We start from the raw sequence: 20,649 nt of genomic DNA on the forward strand, positions 1-20,649 counted from the left end.
CACTATTCCCTTTATAGTGCACTACTTTTGACCAGGGCACACTATATCGGGAATAGGGTGCTATTTGGGACGTGGACTGACTGTGTGAATCACCAGTGAGCTAAGGTTTGTTTACTGATAGACTGTTTACTGATAGACTACTCCAGAACTACTCACAGCTCTCTGGCTGCCTCATCCTGTCATCCTGTCTCAGATCATTATTTCAGAGCCATAGGTTTTTGCTGCTGGCGAAATGCTGCCTCATAAGCCTGTCTAAGGACCCCGCCTCATTGGCTCCCTCAGCCTCCCCGACCATACGACAGCCAATAAGAGTGGGGCAAGGAGAGGGACCCATATGCACAGCAGAAGGGTGGTCATGTGACCTTGGGCAGATGGGGCCGCAGGGGGGGTGGTTGTGTTCTATAGGAAGGGGCGAGGAGAGGAGAAGGATAGGTAAAGGAGGGGAAAGAGAAAAGTGGAGTGGAGGAGGGGAGAGAAGAGGAATGGTAGAGGAATGGCGAAGGAGAGGAGAGAGAAAGGACAGAAGAGAGGAGATACAGTGAGAGAGACAGACAGTGAATGTGATGAAGGGTGGGGGAGGAGAGGAGAAGAGAGGAGATACAGTGAGAGAGACAGACAGTGAATGTGATGAAGGGTGGGGGAGGAGAGGAGAAGAGAGGAGATACAGTGAGAGAGACAGACAGTGAATGTGATGAAGGGTGGGGGAGGAGAGGAGAAGAGAGGACAGAAGAGAGGAGATACAGTGAGAGAGACAGACAGTGAATGTGATGAAGGGTGGGGGAGGAGAGGAGAAGAGAGGACAGAAGAGAGGAGATACAGTGAGAGAGACAGACAGTGAATGTGATGAAGGGTGGGGGAGGAGAGGAGAAGAGAGGAGATACAGTGAGAGAGACAGACAGTGAATGTGATGAAGGGTGGGGGAGGAGAGGAGAAGAGAGGACTGCAGCAGAGACGAAGGCAGGAAGGAAAGGCCACAGTCTAGGCACTGTCACTGAATATCAGCTCATACACACATACAGAAGCTAGGAGGCCTGATTTTGCCCTCAGAAAGACCCAGAGCAGGCCAGTAGTACAAAACAGGAAACCTAGATAGAAAATACTCTGTTGTTGCTATCAAATGATTACACCATCACAATCCTTAGAACATAATATACGGTGTAACTGTGGATCTACATGGTATAGAACTTAGCCTTGTAGAAAAATGATAAGACCCACACACACATAAATTTGACCTCTGCACATTTATTGAGGTTGACGTTTCGGTATGATACTGTACACCTTTAATTTATTTTTCTACAATGTAGATTTTTGGGGCAGTAACTCCCAGTACCACAACTGTGGTAAGCCTGGTAGTGTGCATGATAACTATCTTCTATAAAACGGAGTTTATCAACAATGCAGTTGGCTAGAGAATGATGCTCTTTTCCCTGTCAATGTCTGCTCTGCTTACATAAAGCACTATACAAATAACATTTTATTGATCAAATTTGATTGTGTGTGTGTGTGTGTGTATGTGTGTGTGTGTGTGTGTGTGTGTGTGTGTGTGTGTGTGTGTGTGTGTGTGTGTGTGTGTGTGTGTGTGTGTGTGTGTGTGTGTGTGTGTGTGTGTGTGTACGCGCGCAGGTGTACTCTTTGGACAACCCGGATGCCTTCCAGAGTTTCTACAGCCCCCATAAGACCCAGCTGAAGAACCCAGTGATGGAGAGGCTGGCAGACCAGCTGGCCACCCTGTGTGCCACCCTGAAGGAGTACCCTGCTGTTAGATACCGAGGGTGAGCCACAGGGGGGCGCCACTGAGACAATAGGGACACAAACATGACTGTGTCCCCCTATTCCTATATAGTGCACTTCTGGGCACTGGTCAAAAGTAGTACACTATGTAAATAATAGGCTGCCATCCTTTCATTTAACTAGGCAAGTCAGTTAAGAAAAAATTCATATTTACACTGACAGCCTATGAACAGTGGATATAACTGCCTTGTTCAGGGGCAGAACGACAGATTTTTACCTTGTCAGCTCGGGTATTCGATCTAGCAACCATTCGGTTACTGGCCCAATGCTCTAACCACTAGGCTACCTGCCGCCCCCCTCATTGACAGGAGGGAGGTAACCTCTCATTGACAGGAGGGAGGTAACCTCTCATTGACAGGAGGGAGGTAACCTCTCATTGACAGGAGGGAGGTAACCTCTCATTGACAGGAGGGAGGTAACCTCTCATTGACAGGAGGGAGATAACCTCTCATTGACAGGAGGGAGGTAACCTCTCATTGACAGGAGGGAGGCAACCTCTCAAGGACAGGAGGGAGGCAAACTCTCATTGACAGGAGGGAGGTAACCTCTCATTGACAGAAGGGAGGTACCCTCTCATTGACAGGAGGGAGGTAACCTCTCAAGGACAGGAGGTAGGCAACCTCTCATTGACAGGAGGGAGGTAACCTCTCATTGACAGGAGGGAGGTAACCTCTCAAGGACAGGAGGAAGAAAACCTCTCATTGACAGAAGGGAGGTAACCTCTCATTGACAGAAGGGAGAAAACCTCTCATTGACAGGAGGGAGGTAACCTCTCATTGACAGGAGGGAGGCAACCTCTCAAGGACAGGAGGGAGGTAACCTCTCATTGACAGGAGGGAGGTAACCTCTCATTGACAGGAGGGAGGTAACCTCTCATTGACAGGAGGGAGGTAACCTCTCATTGACAGGAGGGAGGTAACCTCTCAAGGACAGGAGGGAGGTAACCTCTCATTGACAGGAGGGAGGTAACCTCTCAAGGACAGGAGGGAGGTAACCTCTCATTGACAGGAGGGAGGTAACCTCTCAAGGACAGGAGGGAGGTAACCTCTCATTGACAGGAGGGAGGCAACCTCTCATTGACAGGAGGGAGGTAACCTCTCATTGACAGGAGGGAGGCAACCTCTCATTGACAGGAGGGAGGTAACCTCTCAAGGACAGGAGGGAGGTAACCTCTCAAGGACAGGAGGGAGGTAACCTCTCATTGACAGGAGGGAGGCAACCTCTCATTGACAGGAGGGAGGTAACCTCTCATTGACAGGAGGGAGGCAACCTCTCATTGACAGGAGGGAGGTAACCTCTCAAGGACAGGAGGGAGGTAACCTCTCATTGACAGGAGGGAGGTAACCTCTCATTGACAGGGGGGAGGTAACCTCTCATTGACAGGAGGGAGGTAACCTCTCAATGACAGGAGGGAGGCAACCTCTCATTGACAGGAGGGAGGTAACCTCTCATTGACAGGAGGGAGGTAACCTCTCATTGACAGGAGGGAGGTAACCTCTCATTGACAGGAGGGAGGTAACCTCTCATTGACAGGAGGGAGGTAACCTCTCATTGACAGGAGGGAGGTAACCTCTCATTGACAGGAGGGAGGTAACCTCTCATTGACAGGAGGGGGGTAACCTCTCAAGGACAGGAGGGAGGCAACCTCTCATTGACAGGAGGGAGGTAACCTCTCATTGACAGGAGGGAGGCAACCTCTCATTGACAGGAGGGAGGTAACCTCTCAAGGACAGGAGGGAGGTAACCTCTCATTGACAGGAGGGAGGCAACCTCTCATTGACAGGAGGGAGGCAACCTCTCATTGACAGGAGGGAGGTAACCTCTCAAGGACAGGAGGGAGAAAACCTCTCATTGACAGGAGGGAGGCAACCTCTCATTGACAGGAGGGAGGCAACCTCTCATTGACAGAAGGGAGGTAACCTCTCATTGACAGGAGGGAGGCAACCTCTCATTGACAGGAGGGAGGTAACCTCTCATTGACAGGAGGGAGGTAACCTCTCATTGACAGAAGGGAGAAAACCTCTCATTGACAGGAGGGAGGTAACCTCTCATTGACAGGAGGGAGGTAACCTCTCAAGGACAGGAGGGAGAAAACCTCTCATTGACAGGAGGGAGGCAACCTCTCATTGACAGGAGGGAGGCAACCTCTCATTGACAGAAGGGAGGTAACCTCTCATTGACAGGAGGGAGGTAACCTCTCATTGACAGGAGGGAGGTAACCTCTCATTGACAGGAGGGAGGTAACCTCTCATTGACAGGAGGGAGGTAACCTCTCATTGACAGGAGGGAGGTAACCTCTCAAGGACAGGAGGGAGGTAACCTCTCATTGACAGGAGGGAGGCAACCTCTCATTGACAGGAGGGAGGTAACCTCTCAAGGACAGGAGGGAGGTAACCTCTCATTGACAGGAGGGAGGTAACCTCTCATTGACAGGAGGGAGGTAACCTCTCAAGGACAGGAGGGAGGTGCAGCTAATATTTTCAGTTTTCAGTATCTGTCCTCTTTGTCTGTCTGTCTGTCTGTCTGTCTGTCTGTCTGTCTGTCTGTCTGTCTGTCTGTCTGTCTGTCTGTCTGTCTGTCTGTCTGTCTGTCTGTCTGTCTGTCTGTCTGTCTGTCTGTCTGTATCTCTCTCTATCAGTGAGTACAAAGACAATGCCACCCTGGCCCAGCTGTTGCAGGACAAACTGGATGCCTACAAGGCTGATGACCCCACCATGGGAGAGGTGAGGCAGGGATGGAATGAGGGAAGGAGGGGAGAGTGCTTATTAGATAACAAAATGAGAGGCAGAAGGAAATGTTTTAGCAGTGAAAAAATGAGAACATAGAAGAAGATACTAAACTGAAATGTATTGTTATCGTGTGCTACTTTAACAGGCACCATGCTACAAAAGATCCCACCTTGCACTCACTGTGGCACTTTGTAATTGTCTTTCAATGAAAAGCGTGTTATAAATGAAATGTATTACTATTATTATTATTATTATTTATACTACATACATCTTTCATGTAGGAGCTATCAGGACACAGAGTGAATCTGCACCTCTCTCCTCTACCCCTCCTCCATCTCTCCATCCCTCCATCTCTCCATCCTACTTTCTCTGCAGGGTCCTGATAAGGCTCGTTCTCAGCTGATCATCCTGGACAGGGCTTTTGACCCCGTCTCCCCCGTCCTGCATGAGCTCACCTTCCAGGCCATGGGCTACGACCTGCTACCCATCGAAAACGACGTCTACAGGTACGCGCGTGCGTGTGTTTGTGTGTGTATGTATGTGCGTTTTCCACTGTGTGTGTGTCTCTGTATTCACATCCCTGTCTTCAGCTGTCTCCAAGGAAACAGACAGGCTGAGGCCTAGCTAGCTGCTAAGGTTTAGGTGTAACTACTGTAAATAGAAGAACACAAACTGTACAGGGAGGGCTGCTGTAGCGCCCACAAAACGTTCACTACAAGGTAATCATCTGTGGTGTTTTAGATCACTAGAGACTTTGATCAGAGTACCTTTCCCATCCACACACATTCAGGCCTCGAGCATCTGTGCCAGGTTCGAAGAATAGATTTGGTTTGGTTTTGTGTTGAAATACTTGGCTGTGCTTGAAATCCTATGTGCTAGAGTTTCTTTAGTGTAGAAAAAGTAACACATAATGTTGCTAAAGTTGATCACAGTAAATATACGTGAAGTGCTTTTTTATGTATGGATCCAATTTATCTTTGTCTCTCCCCCTGTCTATCTGTCTGACTGTCTATCTGTCTATCTGTCTAACTGTCTGACTGTCTATCTGTCTATCTGTCTGACTGTCTATCTGTCTGACTGTCTATCTGTCTATCTGTCTGACTGTCTATCTGTCTATCTGTCTGACTGTCTATCTGTCTATCTGTCTATCTGTCTGACTGTCTATCTGTCTATATGTCTGACTGTCTATCTGTCTATCTGTCTGACTGTCTATCTGTCTATCTGTCTGACTGTCTATCTGTCTGACTGTCTATCTGTCTATCTGACTGACTGTCTATCTGTCTGACTGTCTATCTGTCTGACTGTCTATCTGTCTATCTGTCTGACTGTCTATCTGTCTGACTGTCTATCTGTCTGACTGTCTATCTGTCTGATTGTCTGGCTGTCTGGCTGTCTGTCTGTCTATCTGTCTGGCTGTCTGGCTGTCTGACTGTCTATCTGTCTGACTGTCTACCTGTCAATCTGTCTATCTGTCTGACTGTCCATTCATGTCTGTCTGTCTGTCTGTCTGTCTGTCTGTCTGTCTGTCTGTCTGTCTGTCTGTCTGTCTGTCTGTCTGTCTGTCTGTCTGACTGTCCATTCATGTCTGTCTGTCTGTCTGTCTGTCTGTCTGTCTGTCTGTCTGTCTATCTGTCTGACCATTCATGTCCGTCTGTCTGTCTCTGTGTGTCTTTCTTTCTGTCTGTCTGTGTGTGTGTATCAGATATGATTCCCCTGGGATGGGAGACACTTCTCAGAAGGAGGTCCTGCTGCATGAGGATGATGACCTGTGGGTGGGGCTCAGACACAAACATATCGCTGAGGTGTCCACGTAAGTCATCACACACCCATTTCTCCCTCTCCCTCTCTTTCTCTCTGCTTCTCTCTCTCTCCCTCTCCCACTCTTTCTCTCTGTTTCTCTCTCTCCCTCGCCCTCTCTTTCTCTCTCTCCCTCTCTTTCTCTCTGTCTCTCCCTCACCCTCTCTTTCTCTCTCTCTCTCTCTCTCTCTCTCTCTCTCTCTCTCTCTCTCTCTCTCTCTCTCTCTCTCTCTCTCTCTCTCTCTCTCCCTCTCTTTCTCTCTGTCTCTCCCTCTCCCTTTCTCTCTCTCTCCCCGGCCCTCTCTTTCTCTCTGTTTCTCCCTCTCTCCCTCCCTCTCCCTCTCTTTCTCTCTCTCCCTCTCCCTCTCTTTCTCTCTGTCTCTCTCTCTCCCTTTCTTTATCTCTCTCTCTCTCACTCTCCCTTTCTTTCTCTCTGTCTCTCTCGCTCCCTCTCTTTCTCTCTGTTTCTCTTTCTCCCTCTCCCTCTCTTTCTCTCTGTTTCTCGCGCTCCCTCTCCCTCTCTTTCTCTCTGTCTCTCCCTCTCCCTCTCTTTCCCCTTGTTTCTCTCGCTCCCTCTCCCTCTCTGTCTCTCCCTCTCTTTCTCTCTGTCTCTCTCTCTCTCTCTCACTCTCTCGTGTATGTCACTGCCACTGGTTGATATTAACTCAATAAAGTCAGAACAAAGTCGAGCTCTACTACTTACAAGTTCTCTTATGCTATCTATCTTCGCTAACTGCCATCAGGGAGGTGACACGCCAACTGAAGGACTTTTCTGCTAGCAAGAGGATGAACACTGCTGGAGAGAAGGTAAGGAGGTAGAGATTGCATCCCTGTCAGTACGTTTTTATGGCTGAGTGGAGAGAGAACGTGACCATGCTCTGTGTTCTGACAGACCACCATGAGGGACCTCTCTCAGATGCTGAAGAAGATGCCCCAGTACCAGAAGGAGCTGAGCAAGGTTAGAGTGTGTGTGTGTGTGTGTGTGTGTGTGTGTGTGTGTGTGCGTGTGACGTGTGTGTGTTTGTGTATACTGACCTCTCTGTGTGTGCTGCAGTACTCCACTCACCTGCAGCTGGCTGAGGACTGCATGAAGCACTACCAGGGCACAGTGGACAAGTTGTGTCGTGTGGAGCAGGTAAAGGAGAGGAACAAGAGAGGAGGGGAGGAGGGGAGAGCAGGGAAGGGGTAGAGGGATGGAAGAGGTGGAAAGGGATGAGAGGATGAGAGAGAAGAGACTCATTCTAGGGCACTATAATGAACTCAGTGGTTAGTGTCCGCTCTGATGTTGGAAGGTTGGGAGTTCGATCCCAAACCGAGCCATACCTGTAAAAAATAGGACCCGATGAATCCTCTACTTGACACTCAGCATTAAGGAGATTGGGGGTAAGGCCCTGTGATAGACTAGCGTCCTGTCCAGGGAGGTTACTTGTATATCTAGCTAACTAACACTACAGAAACAGGAGATAGACTAGCGTCCTGTCCAGGGAGGTTACTTGTATATCTAGCTAACTAACACTACAGAAACAGGAGATAGACTAGCGTCCTGTCCAGGGAGGTTACTTGTATATCAAGCTGCCTCACGCTACAGAAACAGGAGATAGACTAGCGTCCTGTCCAGGGAGTGTACTTGTACATCAAGCTGCCTCACGCTACAGAAACAGGAGATAGACTAGCGTCCTGTCCAGGGAGTGTACTTGTACATCAAGCTGCCTCACGCTACAGAAACAGGAGATAGACTAGCGTCCTGTCCAGGGAGTGTACTTGTACATCAAGCTGCCTCACGCTACAGAAACAGGAGATAGACTAGCGTCCTGTCCAGGGGGTGTACTTGTACATCAAGCTGCCTCAAGCTACAGAAACAGGAGATAGACTAGCGTCCTGTCCAGGGAGTGTACTTGTACATCAAGCTGCCTCACGCTACAGAAACAGGAGATAGACTAGCGTCCTGTCCAAGGAGTGTACTTGTACATCAAGCTGCCTCACGCTACAGAAACAGGAGATAGACTAGCGTCCTGTCCAGGGAGTGTACTTGTACATCAAGCTGCTTCACGCTACAGAAACAGGAGATAGACTAGCGTCCTGTCCAGGGAGTGTACTTGTACATCAAGCTGCCTCACGCTACAGAAACAGGAGATAGACTAGCGTCCTGTCCAGGGAGTGTACTTGTACATCAAGCTGCCTCACGTTACAGAAACAGGAGATAGACTAGCGTCCTGTCCAGGGAGTGTACTTGTACATCACGCTGCCTCACGTTACAGAAACAGGAGATAGACTAGCGTCCTGTCCAGGGAGTGTACTTGTACATCAAGCTGCCTCACGCTACAGAAACAGGAGATAGACTAGCGTCCTGTCCAGGGAGTGTACTTGTACATCAAGCTGCCTCACGTTACAGAAACAGGAGATAGACTAGCGTCCTGTCCAGGGAGTGTACTTGTACATCAAGCTGCCTCACGCTACAGAAACAGGAGATAGACTAGCGTCCTGTCCAGGGAGTGTACTTGTACATCAAGCTGCCTCACGCTACAGAAACAGGAGATAGACTAGCGTCCTGTCCAGGGAGTGTACTTGTACATCAAGCTGCCTCACGTTACAGAAACAGGAGATAGACTAGCGTCCTGTCCAGGGAGTGTACTTGTACATCAAGCTGCCTCACGTTACAGAAACAGGAGATAGGCTCCTGCTCCTATGAGCCGTTCTGACTCTACTTACTTACTTCCTTATATAGGGCACTATATATTGAATAGGGTGCTATGGGATGTATCGCTAATCTCCTCTCTGTCTCTGGCACGTAGGACCTAGCCATGGGTACAGACGCTGAGGGGGAGAAGATCAAGGACCCCATGAGGGCCATCGTTCCCATCCTGCTGGATGCCAATGTCACCACGCACGACAAGATCCGCATCATCCTCCTTTACATCTTCCTCAAGAACGGTGAGATTGAGAGACGCTTGACCTTTAACCCTAACATTTACCCTAACCCTAGCTTCATATCCACATCCCAGTTCAACCCTCAACCACAACCCTAACTGTAACCCTAGCTTCATGTCCACATCAAAGTTCAACCCTAGCCTCAAACACAACCTTAACCCTAACAGCTGATCTAGGATCAGATTTTCCTGTTTATTCCTGAAGCTTATTTTAAACCCTACATACAAACGTAATGCAAGCTGCGCAAATTGGCAGTAGTTGCGTATCAATATACAAATGTGTGCAGCGACGCAATTTGTAATCCATCCAACGATGCTGGATTGCCATTTTGCGTGGTATACAACGGGTATAAATGATGGTTTAATGGTAACCTATAAGAGCTTAACAACCTGTGGTGTGTTGTTGGGTAGGCATCACGGAGGAGAACCTGAACAAGCTCATCCAGCATGCTCAGATCCCACCTGAGGACAGTGAGATCATCACCAACATGGCCCACCTGGGCGTGCCCATCATCACAGACGTGAGTCAGCACTTCCACCTTCTGTCTATCCAGCCTCCTCTTCCGTCCATCCTGGAGCTGCAAACAAGGGCATAGATGCACCAGCACCTTTTCAACACCTACTACATACCATCTCTCTCTCCTGCCCATACTCTCTCTCTCTCTCTCTCTCTCTCTCTCTCTCTCTCTCTCTCTCTCTCTCTCTCTCTCTCTCTCTCTCTCTCTCTCTGTCTCTCTCTCTGTCTCTCTCTCTCTCACACACACACTCTCTCTCACTCTCTCTGTCCTCTCTCTCTCTCTCTCTCCTGCCCATAATCTCTCTCTCTCTCTCTCTCTCTCTCTCTCTCTCTCTCTCTCTCTCTCTCTCTCTCTCTCTCTCTGTCTCTCTCTCTCTCTCTCTCTCACTCTCTCTGTCCTCTCTCTCTCTCTCTCTCGCTCTCTCTCTCTCTCTCTCTCTCTCTCTCTCTCTCTCTCTCTCTCTCTCTCTCTCTCTCTCTCTCTCTCTCTCTCTCTCTCTCTCTCTCTCTCTCTCTCTCTCTCTCTCTCTCTCACACACACACTCTCTCTCACTCTCTCGGTCCTCTCTCTCTCTCTCTCTCTCTGTCACACACTCTCTTCTACGTTCCTACCATATTATTCCTTTCATATGGATTCAAAATAAACACTTAAACAATCGGATGAATAATTTCTCTCTATCCCTTTGTTCTTTTCACCCCGTGTTCTTCCTCCCTCCTCTAGTCCACCCTTCGCAGGGGAAAGAAGCTGGACAGGAAGGAACGTGTGAGTGCGCAGACCTATCAGCTGTCCCGCTGGACACCACTGGTCAAGGACATCATGGAGGTCAGTTACTGGCCATTCACATAGTCTGTGTGTGTGTGTGTGTGTGTGTGTGTGTGTGTGTGTGTCAAATCAAATCAAATTTTATTTGTCACATACACATGGTTAGCAGATGTTAATGCGAGTGTAGCGAAATGCTTGTGCTTCTAGTTCCGACAATGCAGTAATAACCAACAAGTAATCTAACCTAACAATTCCACAACTACTACCTTATACACACAAGTGTAAAGGGATAAAGAATATGTACATAAAGATATATGAATGAGTGATGGTACAGAACGGCATAGGCAAGATGCAGTAGATGGTATAGAGTACAGTATATACATATGAGATGAGTAATGTAGGGTATATAAACATAAAGTGGCATAGTTTAAAGTGGCTAGTGATACATGTATTACATAAAGATGGCAAGATGCAGTAGATGATATAGAGTACAGTATATACATATACATATGAGATGAGTAATGTAGGGTATGTAAACATTATATTAAGTGGCATTGTTTAAAGTGGCTAGTGGTACATTTTTACATAATTTCCATCAATTCCCATTATTAAAGTGGCTGGAGTTGAGTCAGTATGTTGGCAGCGGCCGCTAAATGTTAGTGGTGGCTGTTTAACAGTCTGATGGCCTTGAGATAGAAGCTGTTTTTCAGTCTCTCGGTCCCTGCTTTGATGCACCTGTACTGACCTCGCCTTCTGGATGATAGCGGGGTGAACAGGCAGTGGCTTGGGTGGTTGTTGTCCTTGATGATCTTTATGGCCTTCCTGTGACATCGGGTGGTGTAGGTGTCCTGGAGGGCAGGTAGTTTGCCCCCGGTGATGCGTTGTGCAGACCTCACTACCCTCTGGAGAGCCTTACGGTTGTGGGCGGAGCAGTTGCCGTACCAGGCGGTGATACAGCCCGACAGGATGCTCTCGATTGTGCATCTGTAGAAGTTTGTGAGTGCTTTTGGTGACAAGCCGAATTTCTTCAGCCTCCTGAGGTTGAAAAGGCGCTGCTGCGCCTTCTTCACAACGCTGTCTGTGTGTGTGGACCAATTCAGTTTGTCCGTGATGTGTACACCGAGGAACTTAAAACTTTCCACCTTCTCCACTACTGTCCCGTCGATGTGGATAGGGGGGTGCTCCCTCTGCTGTTTCCTGAAGTCCTGAAGTGTGTGTGTGTGTGTGTGTGTGTGTGTGTGTGTGTGTGTGTGTGTGTGTGTGTGTGTGTGTGTGTGTGTGTGTGTGTGTGTGAGTGTGTGTGTGGGGGTTTCAGGCCATCCCAGCTTGTCTTTAGTGTGTATTTGCTAACCGTTCTCTTGCTCTGCCTCTCTCCTTGTCATCCCTGTAGGATGTTATTGAAGATAAGCTGGACACCAAGCACTACCCCTACATCTCTACCCGCTCCTCTGCCTCCTTCAGCAGCACTGCAGTCAGGTACACACACACACACACACACACGCACGCACGCACGCACGCACGCACGCGCGCGCGCACACACACACACACACACACACACACACACACACACACACACATACACACACACACACACACACACACACACACACACACACACACACACACACACACACACACACACACACACACACACACACACACACACAGGAATGTATTGCAGTATAGTTACTGGAATGTATTGCAGTATAGTTACTGGAATGTATTGCAGTATAGTCATTGGAATGTATTGCAGTATAGTTACTGGAATGTATTGCAGTATAGTCATTGGAATGTATTGCAGTATAGTTACTGGAATGTATTGCAGTATAGTCATTGGAATGTATTGCAGTATAGTCACTGGAATGTATTGCAGTATAGTCAGTGGAATGTATTGCAGTATAGTTACTGGAATGTATTGCAGTATAGTCATTGGAATGTATTGCAGTATAGTTACTGGAATGTATTGCAGTATAGTCATTGGAATGTATTGCAGTATAGTTACTGGAATGTATTGCAGTATAGTCAGTGGAATGTATTGCAGTATAGTTACTGGAATGTATTGCAGTATAGTCAGTGGAATGTATTGCAGTATAGTCACTGGAATGTATTGCAGTATAGTCAGTGGAATGTATTGCAGTATAGTCAGTGGAATGTATTGCAGTATAGTCACTGGAATGTATTGCAGTATAGTAGCACTATTGAGATTACAAAGAATGGAGGGTCGTAGATTAATAGCAATTTGAGCTCCGAGGGGGAGGGGAGATCAATACTCTGATTGGCTGTAGAAGAGAGAAAGGGCGGGACTAAGAGCAGTGAAACCAAACAAATATTCTGTTACGGAGAAGAGGGCATTTAATGAAACATACAGTACTGCAACAGAGGGCTCTGTTCAAACGTAATGCACAAAATAAGGAATAAGGTGCCATTTGGGACACAGCCAAGGTATCTGACCCTCACACTACTACCACAGGGAGAGAGGATTGGTGGTGTTGTGGGCACTGGGGAATGATGAGAGGGTGCTGACACATTGACACATTGACCCCTGCATCCTGCATATCCCTCTCCCCTCTAGACCTTCATTGTGTGCGCATTGATCAGATCTGTGCTGCTGAGAATGTGAGCCACCTCCACCACCATCCACCAGTCACTCCCCCCTCCAATGTTATTGACTTATTGGGAAAGAAGCTCTGGGAATCCAAAGGCAGGCTCAGTTACATGAGCGCATTTCACACCTCGCACATCCATGCCACAGCCAAACACGCTCACACACACTGGTCGCAATCCAGACTGACTACATTACAGACGTTAGACTGCGCAGTGAGGCATCAGATTGCTATATCATATGATGTGGTTTGCTGATACATTATAACACTTGCACTTGACTCCCCCCTAGCTATCTTAAGATGAATGCACTAACTGTAAGGCATGAGGATAAGAGTGTCTGCTAAATGACTCAATTGTAAATGTAATCCAGGCGTTGTGAGATCTGGCATGTGTCTGCAATGTATTCAGCCTGGAAGGTGGCGGTGTGTGTTATTGACTCAGTTGGAGACAGACCCTGGAACAAAGACAGGTGGATAAGATTAGCTAGTTCTCTCCACACAGAGAAGGACCCTACCTCTGCCCTCTTACCTCTCTTCCTAGTTAGATAGACTCATTCCTAACTCAGGACAGCAGTGTTGAAATAGTTCAATAGAGTAAGACTGTGATATTCCACCCTTGTGATTGTGCTTCTCCCTCCCTGGCAGTGCCCGTTATGGCCACTGGCACAAGAATAAGACCCCAGGCGAGTACCGCACCGGGCCGCGCGTCATGGTCTTCATCATCGGAGGCGCGTCCTTCAGCGAGATGCGCTCTGCCTACGAGGTCACGCAGGCCAATGGGAAGTGGGAGGCTATCATTGGTGAGTCTGACACCGGGGGGCGCCACTGGGCGCAGGCCGAGGGGGGATACGAGGGACTCCTCCGTAGGGAGTGTGACATTAGTGGTACATTAACACACAGATTCCTTTAATTTATGCAAGAATGCGGTCCCGTGCGGCTCAGTTGGTAGAGCATGGCGCTTGCAACGCCAGGGTTGTGGGTTCATTTCCCACGGGGGGACCAGGGTTCAATTCCCATGGGGGGACCAGGATGAATATGTATGAACTTTCCAATTTGTAAGTCGCTCTGGATAAGAGCGTCTGCTAAATGACTTAAATGTAAATGTAATGCAGATTCATTTCAAATGGACACATAGCCCCTCCCTCTGGGTACTTGTAGGTCTGAAAAGTCTGGATAGGTAGCCACAATATGGTAATATGTCCACAATGCCCTCTGATAGGCTAGGTGGAATGGCTTATATCTACACAATTATTTTCAAGATCTACACAAGGTGCCTTAGGGATGGGTGCTAGGACATAGATTGTGAAATGGGCGTCCTTCACTAACTGACTGACTCTCGTACATTAGCTACTTCTGTTATGTCCCCATTCATTGTGGTCAGCATAGCAGAACATGAATACATATGTGTCTGCCATCACCAGTGCCAATGTAACTGTATTCTGTTCCCACTGTGTTGACCACAAGTGAATAAAGAAGATGAAGCAGAGAAGTCATCCGTATAATCTTTCTCTCTTTTGAGCGTCTACCGCCCTCGACCGTACTTCATGAACATTTTGACTCATCCACACACCAACATAGTTGACCTCAATTCACTTTCTGACTCCCATACACCCACACCATGAATCCCAGTAGGTAAAGGTTAATTAAGCGTAAGCTTATGTCATGACCCTAGTTTGTCTGTTGAAGCAATCAACACTATTTTTTTGTGCTAGACTTAGTGCTATATCTAGCTACTTAGATGGAGGAAAACGTTATGTTTCTGATGAACACTTATCTGGAATACCACCTGTGATATGTTTAAACCCCTTTTGGGTGACATGTGTTCCCTGTTCATTGAATGTTGTCTGTCGAGTCAGCCAGTCCTTGTCCTAAGGGAGGGGGTGTCTCCTATGTTGTTTTTGCTGTGCTATGCTTTTGCTTTTGGATTCAGTCTTGTTCTGTCTAAAACACTGTTGTCTTTGAATTGCAGCTACACCCTGTCTTTTTCTGTGCATCTGGGTTTCGTGTGTGTGTGTGTGTGTGTGTGTGTGTGTGTGTGTGTGTGTGTGTGTGTGTGTGTGTGTGTGTGTGTGTGTGTGTGTGTGTGTGCGTGTGTGTGTGTGTGTGTGTGTGTGTGTGTGTGTGTGTGTGTGTGTGTGTGTGTGTGTACAGTATGTGGGTGGTGCTGTGCAGTGGCGTGTTTAACCCCTTCTTTTGGAGATGGCAAGGAAGGGGCAGAAGAGAGAAAGTGGCATGGGAGGCATGGCATGTGATGAGAAATGAGCGTGAAGCGCCCTCTGTTCCTCCACAGGTTCCACCCACACCATCACCCCCATCAAATTCTTAACGGACCTGCAGCACCCTGACTTCCGAGAGTCCACTAGGGTGTCCTTTGAGGAGCCAGACGCAGGCTCAGACGAGTGAGACAGACAGAGAGAGGGAGGGAGGGAGAGACAAATCACACTCTGACAAAGTAAAGGCAGCCGCGCAAAGAAGCCCTTTCTGAACCCCCACAGCACAAGGGCTTTTTCCCCCTCCGTACTCCTCTTACTACACTCAGTACTGTTTCAACTCCGCCCCCTACCCTCAGGGATGGCTGTCTGGTCCCTGGCTCACTGCATTTCCCAGTTACCTCAAGCTCCACCTCCTGCAGGCCAACACCCAATCACAGCGTGATACAGTGTGATTGGTGACCCCCAAAGCCAATAGCGATTGGCCATGCCATGCTGCTGACAGATAGAATGGGCATGTGTTGCAGTATCTGTCTGTTGGGCCTTCAGGTAGTGAAGCCTGTGTGAGCTGGCCTTGCTACAGGTGTCCTGACCTCATCCCTGCTGCCCCTCTCCACCTCCACATCATCTCAGCTGGGTGGATTAAATCACCCTCTCTGCCTTCAGGGCCCTCAGCCTGTTCCATACCCTACTTCCCCGAGATCCATCTTTTTCTACTTTATTATTACGATCTAATTATTTTTTATAATTAACACCTTCAAGACAATCAACTTGATTTAGTGGTTTCTTACAGGATAGGTCCTTGAGTTGATGTTGGATTTCAAGAAAGGATTCTCGTTTTTTTCGTTCTCTCTTTTTTTTCTCTCAATCTTCCAACTTTCTCCCCCTCTCCTCCACTTCACGCTCTCTCAGTCCACCAGACATCACATGCATGCTTACATGGCCCACGAGTCATCTGCAGAGAACACTAATGTATGTCCCTACTGCTATCTCCACTCCCTCGGACACTGTGCTTCTCTGCAGACACTGACACTGGGAATGTAGCGATGTTCACTCGATATGCTTTAGCACCTAGAAAAGATGCGACACATCATAAAAAGCCTTCACAATTGCCCCCCTCACTTTCTTTCGCATATAGCTCCATATTTCCCCCCTAGCAACACCATATGTTGCCCATACAGCATAGTCAACCAATAGTAGACCAATATGGGTATTGGGACATAAAGACAGGAATATAAAAGCACATATCATAGGTCTACTTTTCGAACACCAATATTATCAATTACCACATCACTGCCTAATTTGGGGATTTTGTTTAATTAAGTAAGTAAGATTTCCCCCACACTGTCAAAGATATTTTCCTGCACACTTTGTTAAAGGGATAGTGTGAGATTCTGACAATGAAGTCATTTTTTTCTACTTCCCCAGAGTCAAATGAACTAGTGGATATAATTCTTATGTCTTTGTGTCCAGTATGAAGGAAGTTAGAGGTAGTTTCGCAAGCCAATGCTAACTAGTGTTAGCACAACGACTGGAAGTCAACAGGTACGCTAGCGGTATCCACAAGTTCATCTGACTCTGGGTAAGTAGAAAAACGGCTTAATTGCCAGAGTCTCGCACTGTCCCTTTAAAGCTGTCTCCTGAGTGAGTTTCCCTCAACACATTAGCAAAGGACATCCATTTCGTTCTTGCTTATCTGCTAAAGCTATATCATTTTCAAACAACTTTTGGTTTTATGGTTTTGGTGTTTTCTTAGTAAGTATCGATCACCGTGCAGTATGGACTCTTTACCACATACTGCCACATTCAACACTTCCAGAACAAAATGACCATTGTTTATTTACAAAAAACCTGTTTGTTTCTGTTATCTGGATTTGGATATGTAGTGAGTGTTGGGGAGCAACATGGATCAAAGTGTTGTGTTTCTGGCCAGAGGCCTGCAAAGCTGTGTGTTTCAGACGCTGACAGACAGGAGAGAACCAGGCAAGGCCAGTCCAAAGTTGATCTGTGACTAGTGCTCACCCCAACCCCACCTCACCCCACCTCACCCCACCTCACCCCACCCCACCCCACCCCACCCCACGCTCCCTTACTCCCATGATGCCTGCATCCCCATGGTGACCCAACTTAAGATGGACTTGCCTCTTCCTCTCCTGTCTCTGCCTATGCCTATTGATGCTGGGATAAACCACTCCTGATTGGCTGTCATGCCACAGCTAGAAAGGCCTAACTGCCAGGACCAATTAGATTTACTGAACTTTACTTGAATTCTACCTAGCAACAGGTAAACCTATGCGTCTTCCTTGTTGAGCCAATATGACAGAAACATGCAGCTTTGCTTTAGAAACAAACCGATGAAGAATAACAATACTACTGATTAAACTGTTGAGTAGGTATGGGGAGTAAATCAAAACTTTGGTCCAGCGGTTTGCTTTATGAAGGCCTTGGTTTGCCCAAGATGGAGGGTAAGCCATTGACACACTCAACATCTTAGTGACAAAGTGATAAACTAGATGGACAAATGTTTGGTTGACTCCAATCCTATACCTCCTGAGCTATACTGTGTCCGAAATGTGTCTTCAGCTATGAAAAAGTCAGCTCATTCATATTTTGGTGGTGCTGTTGTGTTTAGCTTTCAATTTCACGTTTTCATTCACAAGCATAGGCAAAATTACTTCCCTGATGTCATCCAATCAGAGAATGGTTGGACTGAAATCTGCTTTTCTTTTTTTTGCAGTGTTTTGACCAGGTTTTCATATTGCTGATGTTTGCATGCACTGTGATAAAAGCTTCTTAGGTCACATGCACAAGCTCACAGCTGGTTCGCTGCACTCTGCTATAGGTGTGGTCACAGGGTTCTACCACCAGTGCTTTGCAGCTCACAGAATCCTGCCTGCTCTGTGATGTCTGTGCATGTGCGTTTTTGGCAGGCAGTCCAATACCCCACCAATCTTCTTTCAATCTCTAAAACGTGTGAATAGCCCACACATCGTATGATAACCAATAATGATAACCAATACATTCTCCAAATGCTATTGACTATTGACTATGATTTCAAGTTTTTTGGTTGTATGTATATGTTTATCTTATTTCCCCGAAAAAAATTCTCAAGAATACAGTGGTTTCATCTAAGCATTCAGAGCAAGAGCTGAAAACACATTTTCCTAGCAGGCTTATGTTTGGGCAGCTCTAATATAATGCTCTGTCTGTGTGCTTCCTCTGCTGCGTATCTGTCCACCTCCCTAGGATCAACCCACGTCTTCACCCCCACCGCCCTCCTGGAACAGCTCAAGACCATGAACAAACCAGACGAGGAACCAGCAAGCTAAAATCACCCAGCCCCATCTATCTATCTCCTTTCCTCTACCCTACACATCCCCCAGTCACCCTCCCAAAAATCCTTCATGAATTGTGAAAGCATCTCATCTTGCACGAGAAGAATAAAAATATAAAACAATGATAGCATTGGTGAAAAAAATATATGTTGAAACAGAAATAAAATCATGTTGCAAGTATTCTCATGTTTTACAATGGATGCAAATAATGGAACTTATTTAAAAAAGGTTTAAATATCAACTAAGGTCATTTGAAACTGAAAGTACCAAATGTAATATTGTATGCTATGAAACCTGCTAGAATGTGTAAAACGTAGAGGTTTTCTCTGTTCCCTCAGTTTATCTTATTGGTGTGATTTTTATTGGTAGTGGGTGGAGGAGGGATGCCTTACTGGAGTTGGTTGGCACTAGGAAAGTCAATGCAGTAAGATCATATCACTCAACATGCAATATAACTCATCCCTGTCCTATTAGGGGGGAGAATCCGAGCTGGTCAAGACATTTGTATCAGTAGCATACAGGGATGGAACCTAAGGATTTGGGCACTGACCAGCCAGGCTAGTAGACCGCAATTTTTACTAGTCCAAAATCTGTGCCATGCGATATTTGAAAATACAACATTTCACTAGCCGTTGGACTAGTTGGGCACATTTTCTACTAGCCCGGTCTGAAAAGTACTAGCCATAGGCTAGCAGGCTAGCTTAATTTCCATCCCTGGTAGCATGCCTGAACATTGTGTGGACTGTTACTGTATATCCTTTAGTATGGCAATACTGAGACCAAGCAACACAAGACATCCTTTAATCACAGTGCTATCTGTGAGTTAGACAGTAACAAACAGCCAAACTGACCCTAGGTCTGAGGATAGAGAAAAACGGGACTCTGTAAATAGCTACAGAATGGTAGAAGCATCCTTCCTCCAGCCATAAGACCAGACGTATTTACTCACCACATTCTTTTCCTTTTCTCTGGAGAGATTTCACGGTTGAGTGTCAAAAGGCCATTGCTTGCAGATGTTTAAAGAATAATCATAAAGGGCCGATTTGTATTTCAGTATTGTATCCTGTCACATTGTAAGTCTTATCATTGGTTAGTATCAAAATGTTTAACCGGGTCATGCACTGAGTAGTGTGTTGTGTATATGCCATATGTTGATGTTTTAGTGTCTCACTCTTGACTGGTGATGTTTCTGACTGTGAAGTAGTAAAAGATTTCCTTTAAAAAATGCCAATGTGAAGTCACGTGTTTGTGATGTTTTAGCTGTAGCTGTAGTGGTCAACTGGGAAAAGAACTAATATCTATATTTTGTTTGTCTGTCCGTTAGTTTTATCTTCTGGTACATTTTAACTCTTCCAATGGTGAATGGCTTTGCAAAGAAAATGTAACCCCAATATTTCAAACATTTTATTTCTCCATTTTTCCTCTCTATTTCCTGGCAAAACAGGTTGTATATTGATAGCACTATGCGTTTTCTGTTATGCCAACAATTTATTTCATTTTTTCTATTATCAGTTGCTGTTGTAAAGGGTTCACTGTCTATTCAATTAATTTATATCCAAGTTATTTGTCAGAGGGAAGAAATATTAATAAATGAAACATAAGTCTGTCCTAAACCGGTTTAACTTATTGGGATTCTATATTTGCAAGTGTTGAAGCACAAACAAAAGTATACTTCATGTGTACCAATGTACTAAGGCTGTCTAATAAATTGGCTTCCATTACAAGGACAAGACTCATCACATTCTTAGCTACATTGTAAGCTACTCTGTTGCAATTATGCTATTCTTCATTGTGGTGTATCTGTGCTGTATCTGTGAGTTGACATTCATTTCAGGTTCACGGTTCCCATTTTTCATTAAGATCCTGCAGAATATCTCTGGCTCCGTACATAGGTTGTATAACTAATGTACAACACATTTCAAATCAAAGTTTATTTGTCACGTGCGCTGAATACAACAGGTGTAGACCTTACAGTGA

At 46.5% G+C, this 20,649-nt stretch overlaps 1 protein-coding gene across 1 annotated transcript in view; it reads left to right on the forward strand.

The window, feature by feature from the left end:
* The window catches only part of LOC120026131 (syntaxin-binding protein 1-like), a 44,084-nt gene extending 23,688 nt beyond the window's left edge, over positions 1-20,396 (forward strand). The window contains exons 7-20 of the mRNA XM_038970951.1: positions 1,624-1,772; positions 4,430-4,514; positions 4,896-5,026; positions 6,223-6,330; positions 7,061-7,124; positions 7,210-7,275; positions 7,372-7,452; positions 9,110-9,248; positions 9,656-9,765; positions 10,483-10,584; positions 11,915-12,000; positions 13,773-13,927; positions 15,418-15,579; positions 18,584-20,396. Of these exons, the coding sequence (XP_038826879.1) occupies positions 1,624-1,772; positions 4,430-4,514; positions 4,896-5,026; positions 6,223-6,330; positions 7,061-7,124; positions 7,210-7,275; positions 7,372-7,452; positions 9,110-9,248; positions 9,656-9,765; positions 10,483-10,584; positions 11,915-12,000; positions 13,773-13,927; positions 15,418-15,530 (1,389 nt within the window). The 3' untranslated portion in view covers positions 15,531-15,579; positions 18,584-20,396. The remainder of the gene's footprint in view (positions 1-1,623; positions 1,773-4,429; positions 4,515-4,895; positions 5,027-6,222; positions 6,331-7,060; positions 7,125-7,209; positions 7,276-7,371; positions 7,453-9,109; positions 9,249-9,655; positions 9,766-10,482; positions 10,585-11,914; positions 12,001-13,772; positions 13,928-15,417; positions 15,580-18,583) is intronic.
* Positions 20,397-20,649: the final 253 nt, after the last annotated feature.

The sequence above is a fragment of the Salvelinus namaycush genome, chromosome 31 (genome assembly GCF_016432855.1).
Source record: "Salvelinus namaycush isolate Seneca chromosome 31, SaNama_1.0, whole genome shotgun sequence".
NCBI lineage: Eukaryota > Metazoa > Chordata > Actinopteri > Salmoniformes > Salmonidae > Salvelinus > Salvelinus namaycush.